The sequence below is a fragment of the Rosa chinensis genome, chromosome 6, assembly GCF_002994745.2.
Source record: "Rosa chinensis cultivar Old Blush chromosome 6, RchiOBHm-V2, whole genome shotgun sequence".
Lineage (NCBI taxonomy): Eukaryota > Viridiplantae > Streptophyta > Magnoliopsida > Rosales > Rosaceae > Rosa > Rosa chinensis.
The window spans coordinates 36,276,066-36,288,206 of record NC_037093.1 but is presented as its reverse complement, the minus strand read 5'-3'; the positions used below and the strand labels follow the sequence as shown (position 1 = coordinate 36,288,206).

Below are 12,141 nucleotides of genomic sequence, written 5' to 3'. Positions count from 1 at the left end.
GTTTTCCGGCCACCCCAGGACGAACCGTTTGGCATGGCGTGATCCTCTCCTCCTCTACCTAGTCATGTAAGTTGTTCCTCTTGGGTACCATGGATTTTTGAGTTTGAAGAGGAATTTCCAGAAATGGGAAAAATTGGATTTTTGCTTTGATCTCCAGTTTCCGGCTATTTCCGGCCGGATTCTTTGGGGGTTTTGGTTGTTGGGGAAGTGCTAAACGTGTTCCTAACCTTGTTGCAGCTCGTTTTGATCGGTGGAGGAAGATTTGAAGATGTTTGAGACTGTGAACAGTATCATGAACAGTAACTGTCAAATTCTTGGGTTCTTGTTTGATTTTTCCGGACATTTCTACTTGAATTTGGTTGTTGTTGCAGGTATAGAAACTGTTAGATTTAATCTATGAATTTTGTGTTAGATTTAAGGTTGTTTGGATAGTGAGTTTCCTTGGAGTTTTGATGTTGGATGTGGTTCTAAGGGTGTTAAGATTTTAATCTTGGGTTGAGAACTTGTTGTCATATTTTTAGTGATGAGTTGAGATTGTTGAGAGGTTGGAGAAGTAAAATGGGTTTCGAATGTCAAAAGAGAAATTGGAAATTTGGAAGAAAATGTTTTGTTGGCTAATTGTTGGTGGAGAAATTGGAGAAAGAATTTGGAAATTTTGAAAAGGGAATAATTTTATAATTTGGTGGTTAAGTATAGTTAAGGAGTTGGAATTAAATTGACTAGTTATCGAATCGATCCTTGTGAAGGTTAAAGTTTCATTGAGGACGTGGAAATCATTAAGAAAATTCTGAAATTGAGAATTGAATCCTAAATTGGAGAATTTGGTTGTTAGAAGAATTATGTGTAATGAGTATTAATTTCCGAAGGATTAAGCATTGTTTCTCAGATTAATTCCTTATTGAGGTTAACTATATCCTGTCCATTTGCTACAGGACGTGCTGATCCCTTGAGCGAGGAGGGCACAGGCAGGCAGCAGGGTTAGCTGCGATACTAAATGTGAGTAAATGTGGACTTTTGTTTTATTTAAATAATGCATGCAGCACAGTATTAAATTTTTAATGGATTATTATTTGAGTAAATGTGATTTTTGTGAAAAGAAAAGAATTTAAAGAAAGGAGTTGGCAAGAAGGCTAGTTTCGGCGCATGCGTACAATACCTAGTCGGCAGTCCCCTCTAGGTAATAGTCTGGTCGGCAATCCCCTCCAGACTATATCCCGGTCGGCAGTCCCCTCCAGTGAGTCATCTGGTCGGCAGTCCCCTCCAGATGATATGAGGTAGTTAGTCGGCAGTCCCTTCTAACTACCTGTGGTTAGTCGGCAGTCCCCTCTAACCACCGCCTCCTAAATCCGGTTAGCAGTCCCCTCCAATGCGTCATCTGGGCAGCAGTCCCCTCCAGATGGCATGAGATGACTAGACAGTAGTCCTCTCTAGTCATCGAACGATGTTTCTTGAAATGATGGTTTTCAAAGGAATGAGTTGGAATTGTTTTATAAATCTCGCTGCATGTTGGTTTTTGTTAATGAGAAAATGGGAAAGCATTCAAGCATTAATTTCATAATTTATTTTAGTTTCGTCCACTCACTCTAACGGATTTTAAATGTTTTCCCATGGGCCCTTCGTTTTTCAAATGCCCAGATTTCAGATTTGCCGAGATCGCGTCCAGGAACTTGAGGCATAGGAATCAGCGCTTCCGTTTTGTCCGTAGGTTATTACTTAACCTACCTTGTATGATATCGGCTTAGTCAATGACTAAAATATCGAGTATCGAGGAAATATCGGTACTCTGAGAAATGGAAATTTCGACGGAAATATCGAGGAAATATCGATATTGATAAATTTTCAAAAAATTGGTGGAAATTGAGAGAAAATTATTGGAATTTTAAGTGAAACCTTGTGACCTATTTCTTTGTTCCATTATCTATTATATTTGAAAAAAAATGGTGAACAAGCTTCATTTCATAGTGAATTATAGTAATTTAGAGTACGCATGTTGCCGCCAATAAAATATATGGTACCAATTATAATTAGAAATTTAGTAAAATTGTAGAACTATTCAATCAAATACAGCTGAATTAATATTACGAAAATGTGACAAAAGTATTTAGGAGATAGAGTAAAGCATTAAACTATTTAGAAATGTTAGAGTCAACAAATTAAAGTTACAAAATTGCTTGAAATTATATTTTAGAAGTTTAACTTAATTCTCAAAAAAAAAATTAGTAATATTTTCCATGGAAAACACATTCTAATAGAAACAAAAGTGTGTTAGAACCAAAAGCAACGGTCAGTCGAGTTGGCTGGGGGCTAGGTGCCTTGCCTGGCCTCATTTTGGTACGTCACAAGTTCGAAACCTGTGTAATGTCAAGGTTTGTTGGATTTACTTTGAGGAATATTTTGGAATATTCTCAAAATTTCGGCAAAATATAGCACATTTCGGGAAATATCGGGAAATTTCGCGAAATATCGTAAATATCTCACGATATTATGGTGGTATGTGACGATAATTTCGGGGACTCAAAAAAACGAAATTATCGCCGAAATATCGGCGAAAATATTGATATTTTAGTCCTTGGGCTTAGTTGTGTATATCTGCTCTGATAACCAGTTTACTTTGGAGAATGTTAATGTTTGAGAATCTATTATCGTAGTGAAGTTAAGGTGACACTTGTGCTATCGGAATGTAACATTTTCACTTGGAATGTATCTAGGAGTGTGAGTTTAGTTTTAAGCATGTCCAGGTTTTGTAAAATTTTGGGTAGCCCATTTTAGGGGAGGTTCTGTCGATTTTTTGGTAGGATTTCACTTAAGTGGGTCCCACAGGCTCATATCCGGGTTTCGGGGTGAAACTTGGGTCGGGTTCTGTCATGGGGTGACATTGGATACTCGTCGCCGGATTCGTTACTGGATGTTGTTTGAATTAGGCCTCATCAAAAAGTCCGCGGATCAAGTGGGCCGATGGAGGCCCACCGACCTGCAGGGCTTTTAGATTGGCCCGGCCCGTCAAAAAACCCGCAAAAGCCCGCCTTGGTGGGACGATGGAGGCCCGCAAAAACCCGGCCCGGCCCGTAAAAGCCCTCAAAATATTATATATATGTGTGTGTGTGTGTGTGTGTGTTTATATATATATATATGTATGTGTGTGTGTGTTATATATATAGATATATCTATATGTGTGTGTGTGTGTGTTTATAAATATATATATATAGACACATATAGATATATATTTGTGTGTGTGTTTATATAGATATATATATGTGTGTGTGTGTTTATATATATATATATATATATATATATATATATATATATATAGAGAGAGAGAGAGAGAGAGAGAGAGATATATATATATATATATATCAATATATCATATATGTGTGTGTGTGTTTATATATATATATATATATATATATATATAGAGAGATATATATATGTGTGTGTGTGTGTGTGTGTGGAAGTTCTTATACTATTATACTTCTATATAAAATATGTGCATATATATATATTCCACATATCGGTTGACCAATCCGATCGGATTCGAAAATATGGTGAAATTGGCTAAATTTTTTACCACACTCATAATTTATTGTAATAAACTCATCCAACGGTCGGTTTTTCCATTTTCTTTGAATTGATAGGGGTTGCTCTTTGGAGTGTATGATATATAAATATAGGTTTATAAGAGTAACTACGTTTGACCTAGTTGATCAAATTTGAAACGAGAACCAAATTGGCTGGATTTTCTACAACCACCATAAAACATTACAATCTCTCCATCGAGCGGTTGGTTTCTCCGAATTCATTTTCTACTTCATGGTTGCTTTAGAATGAACCTAAACAATTTAAATTCAATGTATAAGTCATACAACTATAGGAATAAAATTGGTATAGACCAATGTGTTTGTAATTAAAATTAATTTTTTTTTATTTTATGTCCACGCACACCCATTGATGGAATATATACAAACGTGATGTGAAAAAATAAGCACATTTCGCAGTTGTCACGGCATCGGGCAACCAATAAAACATATAAGTGACTACGGTTGACCAATCCGATCGGATTCAAAAATATGGTGAAATTGGCTAAATTTTTTACCACACTCATAATTTATTGTAATAAACTCATCCAACGGTCGGTTTCTCATTTTCTTTGAATTGCTATATGTAGCTCTTTGGAGTGTATGATGTATAAATATAGATTTATAAAAAATTAGTGTCTTTAAAAATTTATTTATCAACAAATTAGTATCTATATATAAATATAGATTTTTTTGGGTACAATATAGTTATATAGATTGTTATCTCTGGTTGTATTTGATCATTATCCATTGAATTTCCAAAGCTTGATTAAAAAAAAAAAACTTGTGTCTTTAAATATTTATTTATAAATAAAGCCCGCAAGGCCCGGTCCAAAAAAGTCCGCAAGGCCAAGCCCGGCCAGGCTCGAAAAAGCCCGCAAGGCCCTCTTTATATGGACGGGCTTGGATCATTTGATTTTTAATAAAGCCCGGCCCGGCCCGCAATTATTTAAAAATATAGCAAGGCCCAGCCCGGCCAGGCCCAAGCCCGCTATGAATGGGCCTGGCCCGGCCCGGCCCGTTGACGACCCCTAGTTTGAATTCTCTTCCATAGTTGAACTCGAGATCATCCTGATTTTTGAGAAAGTGAAGGGTTTAATGTAGGGATTGTGGCTTGTTTGAACATGATGTTATGGGGTGTGATGGTTTCCTAGAGAAAGAGAAAGAGGATTTGCTGCAAAAGCCGCCAGCTGCGGCGATGGCTAGTTTATCGCTGGAGGCTCAGGGGACGGACTTGGGCTCTGATGCTGCTTCGGGTGCGATCTTGATGTAGAAGGGTGCGATTGGTACTGGTTTGGAAGTGGTGATGTCTCTGGAGTTGGGGGGGGGGGTGCAGGTGACAAAATTGCAGCGTGGGATGCAGGGGGTTGTGGATGTCCATGCATCTTTGCATGAGGAAGGGTTCAACCCACATATGATCTCAAATGTACCTATATGCGTTGGGAAGGTCATGGCAGGTTTGACTGAGGTTAATTGTTTTAAGAATTGGGCATCAATGATACCATCCACTCTACCTAAGATGATATCATTGCAGCAAGCTTTGGTTCCTAAGAAGAATGAAAAGAAAATGGAGATGGGGTGGCCGGATTCGAGCTTGGTTTTTGTGAGCTTGAAAGGGAAGGCTACCTTTGAACTCACTAAGGTTGGAAAAAGGTATCTGGCTCTTCCTGCCACTGAGTTGCAGGTGGATGAGAATACTTCTTTGATGTTGCAGCACAAAAATGGCAAAATCATTGTTTATCCTAAGAAAAAGAAACCTGGGCGTCCCCGTGGAAGCAAGAATAAACGCAAATCTACTCGAGTTATTGGGATGGATGAGCAAGAGAGACAAAGCTGGCGAGTTTGAAGTTGCAGAGAAAGCCATTGGCACGAAGATCTCTGAGTTGGATGGGGTGGAGAAGGAAGGTGTTATGGAAGCCCCTTCTAACTCCAAATGTTATTTAATTTTATTTACAGGTTGCAAGGATCAACTCCTTTGAAGATTCATTTTACTATTTTGCTTCGAAGGTTTATGATATTTGTTTGGAATAATGGTGCGTACTTTTTCTTAAAAGGTGGGTGTACTAGGGGTTTCTTGGGTCTTATTCTAGTTTTAGAATAGGTTATTAGGGTTCCTTAAGAATTCTTGTTGTTGACCCTTGTTTCGTTTTTGTACTGTTTGCTAAATTAATATAATGGGCTGACCTCTTTTTGTAAAAAAGAAAAGAAATAGAAGACGAAATAATTGGCTAGAAAATTTTGACGAAAAAAAAAGGGCTAGAAAAATAAAGTTAGCGTTATTTAGGGGTTATTATTTTTAATATTTTTTTCTGATTATAGGGGTTCACCAAATTATTCGTATTGGGCCTAAAATTGTGAAAACAAACTGGGCTTTCGGTGAATTCAAAGAAAGTTTAGGCCCTGTTATGTAGAATGCACTACTATATAATACAAACTAAACCCTAGTCTTTAACTCTCGAACCTTGTCAAGTGCTCGCCGCTGCCGCTCTCTCAAGCTCAGGTTCTCTCTCTCTCTGCGCCTCTCCTTCACCAAAACTAGGGTTCATTCTTAACATTTAGAGATTCACTATCCCGAGTAGACTCCCCAAAATTTCATCTGATTTTACGTAAACAACTCATTTCGTGTTTTTAGGTTTTGTAAGCTAGTTGTTCTTGTATCAATCTCAATGCGTTTCTTAGAAACAATATTCATCTTAGTATTTTGTTTAATATAAAACGTGTTAGGCTTTTACTGTGTGCTAATTTAATCTGTGTTTGTCGAAATGAAGGAGAAGGAGGAGGAGAATGTCTCACAGGAAGTTTGAGCACCCCAGGCATGGATCCCTTGGATTTCTTCCAAGGAAGCGAGCTGCTCGTCACAGAGGAAAAGGTATACATACATACTAGTCCCTTCTATCTAACTATCCCATTCATCTCTATATGTATATATGCACTTGTATTTTTTCAGATTTATGTTTTGGTTGTATCATATAAATCAAATTTATACAACACGTGTTCTTTATCAGAAATTTATAGAACAGGTTGCACTAAGGGTTTTTTTTAAATGCTGCATTTGGCACTCTGTTTTTTCAATGCCGAATTTTACACCTTCTTGATGTCGCTATAGCAAGTTCTGGCTTTGCAATGCATACAGTTTGCGTTTTTATTCTTGTGCTTCTCTTTAAAGTTTTTATTTGTATTAATGTTGTGTCAATCGCGTGGATATGCAGTGAAGGCTTTCCCCAAGGATGACCCATCCAAGCCCTGCAAGCTCACTGCTTTCCTTGGTTACAAGGCTGGGATGACTCACATTGTCAGGGATGTCGAGAAACCTGGATCAAGTAAGCATAATAATTCTCATTGTTGTTTGTTGTTTTGTCCAAAAATTATATCATTTGCTTTTTTTTAGACGGAGTTGTAATTTTAAAGCTCTTGTGAACAAACTAAAATTTCATCATTTATGTTTCTGGACCAATATTATTATAAACTCTTGTTGTACGATTTCTCACCAAACTTTAAATGACTTCCTTAGAGCTGCACAAGAAGGAGACATGTGAGGCTGTCACTATCATTGAGGCTCCTCCAATGGTCGTTGTTGGTGTTGTGGGTTATGTGAAGACACCCCGCGGCCTTCGTTCTTTGAACACAGTGTGGGCTCAGCATCTCAGTGAGGAGGTTAAGAGGAGGTTTTACAAGAACTGGTGCAAGTCCAAGAAGAAGGCTTTCGCAAAGTACTCCAAGACCTATGAAACTGACGAAGGAAAGAAGAATATTGAAGGGCAGTTTGAGAAACTGATTAAATATGCTACTGTTATTCGAGTTTTGGCTCACACTCAGGTATCAATAATACTTGACTTGGTTTTTTTTTTTTGTTGATAAGAATAATCCTCGACTTGTAGAATTGACTCGGTGCATATTGTTTTAAGCCTTATATTGTTTTATGTGGTTGTTCATAGGACTTTCATTCAGTTCAGCTTGCAAAATAAATAGAACGACCCTGTTATGTGCTTCGATATGCTTTATGTTGTGTAACTTGAATCTCTTAGCTGCTACTTGTCACTTTTCTGACCACTTTATATTCTCACAATGATGCGCAGATCAGGAAGATGAAGGGTTTGAAGCAGAAGAAAGCACATCTCATGGAGATCCAGGTGAATGGTGGCACAATTGCTCAAAAGGTTGAATTTGCAAAAAGCTTCTTTGAGAAGCAAATCCCTATTGATGCCGTCTTCCAGAAAGATGAAATGATTGACATCATTGGTGTGACAAAGGGTAAGGGTTATGAAGGTGTTGTTACTCGTTGGGGTGTCACCCGGCTTCCCCGTAAGACCCATAGGGGTCTGCGTAAGGTTGCTTGTATTGGTGCATGGCATCCTGCCAGAGTTTCATTTACAGTTGCCAGGGCTGGTCAAAATGGATACCATCACCGTACTGAAATGAACAAGAAAATTTACAAGCTTGGAAAGGCTGGACAAGAGTCACACACTGCTGTCACTGAGTTTGACAGGTGAGTAGCTGCACTTACATCTCTAAATTCTACATATTGATAATTTGATGTTTCTCCTCTGTACTTCTATTGGTTTGCTAAAGTTACTGGACTTTAAGATCTGACTTGGTCGATTTTAATCCAGGACTGAGAAGGACATCACTCCAATTGGTGGCTTCCCTCATTATGGTGTGGTGAAAGATGACTACATTCTGATCAAGGGATGCTGTGTTGGACCCAAGAAGAGGGTTGTTACCCTTCGCCAGTCCCTGCTCAAGCAGACCTCCCGTCTTGCTCTTGAGGATATCAAGCTCAAGTTCATTGATACCTCCTCAAAGTTCGGGCATGGTCGCTTCCAGACTACACAGGAGAAACAGAAGTACTATGGACGACTCAAGGCATAAGGATTATAACTGTTTGAAAGCCTTTGGCTATCAAGGGTTTTGGCAGCACTTAGTTTTCTATGAGTGATTATGTTGCAACAGTTTTGTTATTATCTTTGTTTTCAAGAGGATTTTAAACTATGGGTATCAAGTTTTATATTGTAGCTGACATTTTTAAATTTAAATGACTACAATTCAACTTTCAAATTTAGTCTTTTGTTTTGAAAATTTTAGATATGTTGGTTAATGGCTGCTGCATATTTTGGACTTCCCTTGATCATATGCTATCACAATGAAAAGAATGTGTAAGCACATATACCCTTGATTTATTGTCTCTCCTTTTACCTTGTATCACAATGAAAATAAGGTGAACCGAATTGATTAAATTCCTGCTAGGTTGGAAGTGTGTGAATAGCTGAAAACTTAAAAGATGCAAGAGGGTGACGTCAAGTCCCAAGGGGTCTTTCTGAGGACCTGGATATCACGCCAATGAAGCTTTTAGCATCGTTATTGGGCTGTGGAACTCGAAGAGCGCTTCAACTAATTATTCAATTTTTGTTTTTTTTTGGAAAAGTGTTCCTTAATCACACTCGCAAACCCGGTTTGGAAGTCCCAGTTAATCAACATGGGACCCAAGATGGTAAGAGTCACCAAAAACTTTGGCATGTGATCAAGACCAAACAAATGAATATTCGAATGTTTATGAATGTAACTGCCCTATTATTCTCTAGAGGAGAAAATGTGTACAGTGTTAGAGTTTTGGTCAATCAAACTCTCAACAAAAAAATTCTATGCTTCAAACTACAAAAACATGGCTGTCACATACTCACATTGCAGATCACTGAAGCCAGTATGTCCTACCCCAAACCCAATTTGCCCTAGAATAGAATATATAGCAGAGCAGGCATCCAAAATTTTCTGCAACCTAAACCAGCTTTGGTACCTAATCCTGAGTTCACACAGCACTCTGGATAGGTCCATCTAATCTACCACCTACACCGCGGCCACCGCCTCTTGCTCTGCCTGGTCCACGCTCTCTCCCTGAAAAGACACCAAGAAAAGACGGTAACTAAGAGAAGGTTCTATTGCATTTCCTATATTATGACAGTCAAGGTTCGCAGATAGAATAAGAAAATATTATGCACTTCCTGCACCACAGAACTCGATGCGACCAACAGAACAAGGGCAATTCGATCTATTCACCATTTTCATCAAGATTTTCTATATGTAGAAGAGTTTGCAAAACACATCAATTTTGTTAGGAAAACAATAAAGGTTTAGTACTTGTGAGCCTAAACTGAATTATGCATCAAGCTTCCAAAAGAGGAAGCATGGAAAGAGAGAGGTTTTTTTGTACAAAGGGGCATGGTATTATTGGTATACATTTCCCTTGTAGATTTGATGCAGGAGCATCCAAAAGACTTCTGCCCTGCACCAAGATTTTAGCTAAACTATTTATAGAAACAATGGAGTTAATAGCACAAATTTCAAAGCTTACCACGATCTTGTGCAGAAGGTGCTCCACCTCCATAATCATTATAAACAGTATAACCACCGGATTCTGGTTGCATACTTCCACTGCCATATCCTCGCACACGCCCATGATAACCGCGGACTCTTCCACGACCCTGACCCCTGCCACCATAGCCACGTCCACCTTCAATCCCACCATAGCCACGCCCACCTTCAAACCCACCATAGCCACGACCACCATCAAACCCACCATAGCCCCGACCACCATCGAAACCGCCATCAGCATTGTATACCATCACTCCGTTACTAAAATTCCCTGTAAAAAGAGATTAACTGTTGCTGTTTTTTAAATCATAAAACTGAGAGAGTACAATGCAAAAACATGTATAGGGAGGGAGTAAAAGAACACCAGCAAAAGGTTCATCAAACTAAAAGCAAACCTATATGATCTGGCATGAATACAATGTTGTAAAAAATCTGAGAGAAACAGCATAAACTATGAGGAATGTATGAAAAGCCAAATGACACTATTACCAACTACTATGGTAAAAAAAAAGTTGGAAAACTTAGGTGCTCAGTAGATTTAATTCGACAGGAATACAATGTGCACCACCACATATTGTATGTAATTCACAATGAAATTGTATTCAAATCTCCATTTATAATGATTTCATAGACTTCCTAGGAGTTTAAAAGTTTCAGTATCTATTATTAATGAAGTTCTAAGTTCTAACAGACTAACACTACATCACATGCACTTCATCAAATTTATTCAACAATTACCCTATCACAACTCACAGACATCTCCTTTTTATGCTGAGCAATCTGAGGTAATGCTATTAATTTAACTTATTTTTCATTATTTACTTAACTTAATTATTCTTTATGAGTCGACCAATTAATAAGTGATTAAGCAATTGCATGAATGATCAGTCAAATTAACAAATGAATAAGCAAATCAATGAACTGCTCTAGTGCTCAAAGTGCAAGACAACCCCAGAAATCACTTTCAAGATCTTAAACCGTTGTCGATCTATTACCTCTTCCTCTACCCCTTCCTCGACCACGTCCTCTTCCTCGCCTACTAGGAGGTCCCTCTGCACGCACAACAGCAAAGAAAATAAATAATAATGCTTAGAAAAGGATTACAATAGTGAGATCATAACTTGTGGCCTTACGTCCTTCATAATCATATTCAGTCCATGGTTTCACTTGATCAGCTGGGATAGGCCCCTGATACCTGCATCATATTAAAAGTAAAACAATGGAATACACCATAATAATACTAAATATTATCTGATGTCTCAATGTATCTATGAATTGCTAGAGGTGTATCTAGAAAATTTAGCAATAAGAGCATAAGTACCATACCCTGTAGAGGACGTGTCCAATTCCTTCTTGGACAAAGTAACTGTAATCACTGAAACATGGCGAGTAGTTTCCAGGCTGCATTTATAAGAAACTTTGTTAACCCAAAGAATGACGAGAGAAACTATGTATCATGGAGAAACAGAGATGATGGTATGATCTTACGGAAGAAGGCCTTCTTCTAGTGGCTCCCACATGTCAGTTATATCAGTAGAGCCAATATAGGTGTTTTGATGAAGGCCGGCAACCCTCCTCTGAAGTAAAAAAACAGATAATCCTAATGAGTGTAATCACATGGTGCACTAAAACACATGTCAAGTTGTGGATTGCAGGTAATAACCTTAATGAGTTCAGTGATCATCACAGTCTTGTTGATAGCTCTGCCCATGGCTTTGAGAGAAATTTCATTGGACCCTTTCTCCTGTACATAATGGACACAAATTAGGTCATGTAGGTTATGTGATACAACAAAGCGATGTTCATTCGGCAATGAAAATGTAGCACATAATGCATGGATTTGCTGCAAGTAATGTGGGTTCTAAATTAAGAAAGAAGAAGAACGTGATGGTGAAAATGAAGGAAGAAAAGAGAGAGAGAATGGACCTGGAGGAGAGTGGTGGCGTAGGTAATGTAGTTCCTGATTCTGCCCTGAGTGGTAATGCGAATCTCATTCTCGTTAATGGGCGTTTCCTCCCGAGGCTTCTCTATCCTCTGATACCGATCCATGTTTCTCTATCTCTCCAAAATGGATTAGGGTTAGGGCTTGAGATTAATGGTGAGAGATACTGTTTCGGAGTTGTTTCAGTCAAGCAATCGATACCTGAATACCCGCTCAATCAGATCAAACAAAGAGCTTTGGTAACTTACCACTTCAATGACC

General features: G+C 38.3%; 2 protein-coding genes across 4 annotated transcripts; one reads left to right on the top strand and one right to left on the bottom strand.

The window, feature by feature from the left end:
- Window positions 1-6,013: 6,013 nt before the first annotated feature.
- On the top strand, window positions 6,014-8,631 carry LOC112173447 (60S ribosomal protein L3). The gene is made up of 6 exons (XM_024311072.2): window positions 6,014-6,072; window positions 6,341-6,441; window positions 6,782-6,892; window positions 7,084-7,388; window positions 7,649-8,058; window positions 8,183-8,631. Exons 2-6 carry the CDS (start codon window positions 6,357-6,359, stop codon window positions 8,439-8,441), a joined length of 1,170 nt encoding a protein of 389 aa, XP_024166840.1. The 5' UTR covers window positions 6,014-6,072; window positions 6,341-6,356; the 3' UTR covers window positions 8,442-8,631.
- Window positions 8,632-9,070: 439 nt separating this feature from the next.
- LOC112171256 (heterogeneous nuclear ribonucleoprotein A1) lies at window positions 9,071-12,141 on the bottom strand. Of its 3 annotated transcripts, XM_040509246.1 has the most exons (9): window positions 12,082-12,109; window positions 11,865-11,993; window positions 11,602-11,682; window positions 11,427-11,515; window positions 11,265-11,339; window positions 11,072-11,133; window positions 10,934-10,990; window positions 9,919-10,209; window positions 9,126-9,461 (listed from the first exon to the last, which is right to left on the bottom strand). In XM_040509246.1, the coding sequence occupies exons 2-9, from the start codon at window positions 11,985-11,987 to the stop codon at window positions 9,376-9,378; spliced, it is 864 nt and encodes a 287-aa protein (XP_040365180.1). In that variant the 5' UTR covers window positions 11,988-11,993; window positions 12,082-12,109; the 3' UTR covers window positions 9,126-9,375. The 3 variants fall into 3 exon arrangements, with proteins under 3 accessions (XP_040365182.1, XP_040365181.1, XP_040365180.1); XM_040509248.1 differs by having other exon boundaries at window positions 9,071-9,461; window positions 9,925-10,209; window positions 11,865-12,141; XM_040509247.1 differs by having other exon boundaries at window positions 9,071-9,461; window positions 9,922-10,209; window positions 11,865-12,140.

Bases quoted from the DNA above. Each gene is read 5' to 3' on its own strand.
- LOC112173447 (XM_024311072.2), top strand. From the start codon at position 6,357: ATGTCTCACAGGAAGTTTGAGCACCCCAGGCATGGATCCCTTGGATTT. The intron at 6,893-7,083 runs GTAAGCATAATA...TGACTTCCTTAG, and splicing joins TGTCGAGAAACCTGGATCAA to AGCTGCACAAGAAGGAGACA. The intron at 8,059-8,182 runs GTGAGTAGCTGC...ATTTTAATCCAG, and splicing joins GCTGTCACTGAGTTTGACAG to GACTGAGAAGGACATCACTC.
- LOC112171256 (XM_040509246.1), bottom strand. From the start codon at position 11,987: ATGGATCGGTATCAGAGGATAGAGAAGCCTCGGGAGGAAACGCCCATT. The intron at 11,683-11,864 runs GTCCATTCTCTC...CATTATGTACAG, and splicing joins ACGCCACCACTCTCCTCCAG to GAGAAAGGGTCCAATGAAAT. The intron at 11,134-11,264 runs GTATGGTACTTA...AATATGATGCAG, and splicing joins TTGGACACGTCCTCTACAGG to GTATCAGGGGCCTATCCCAG.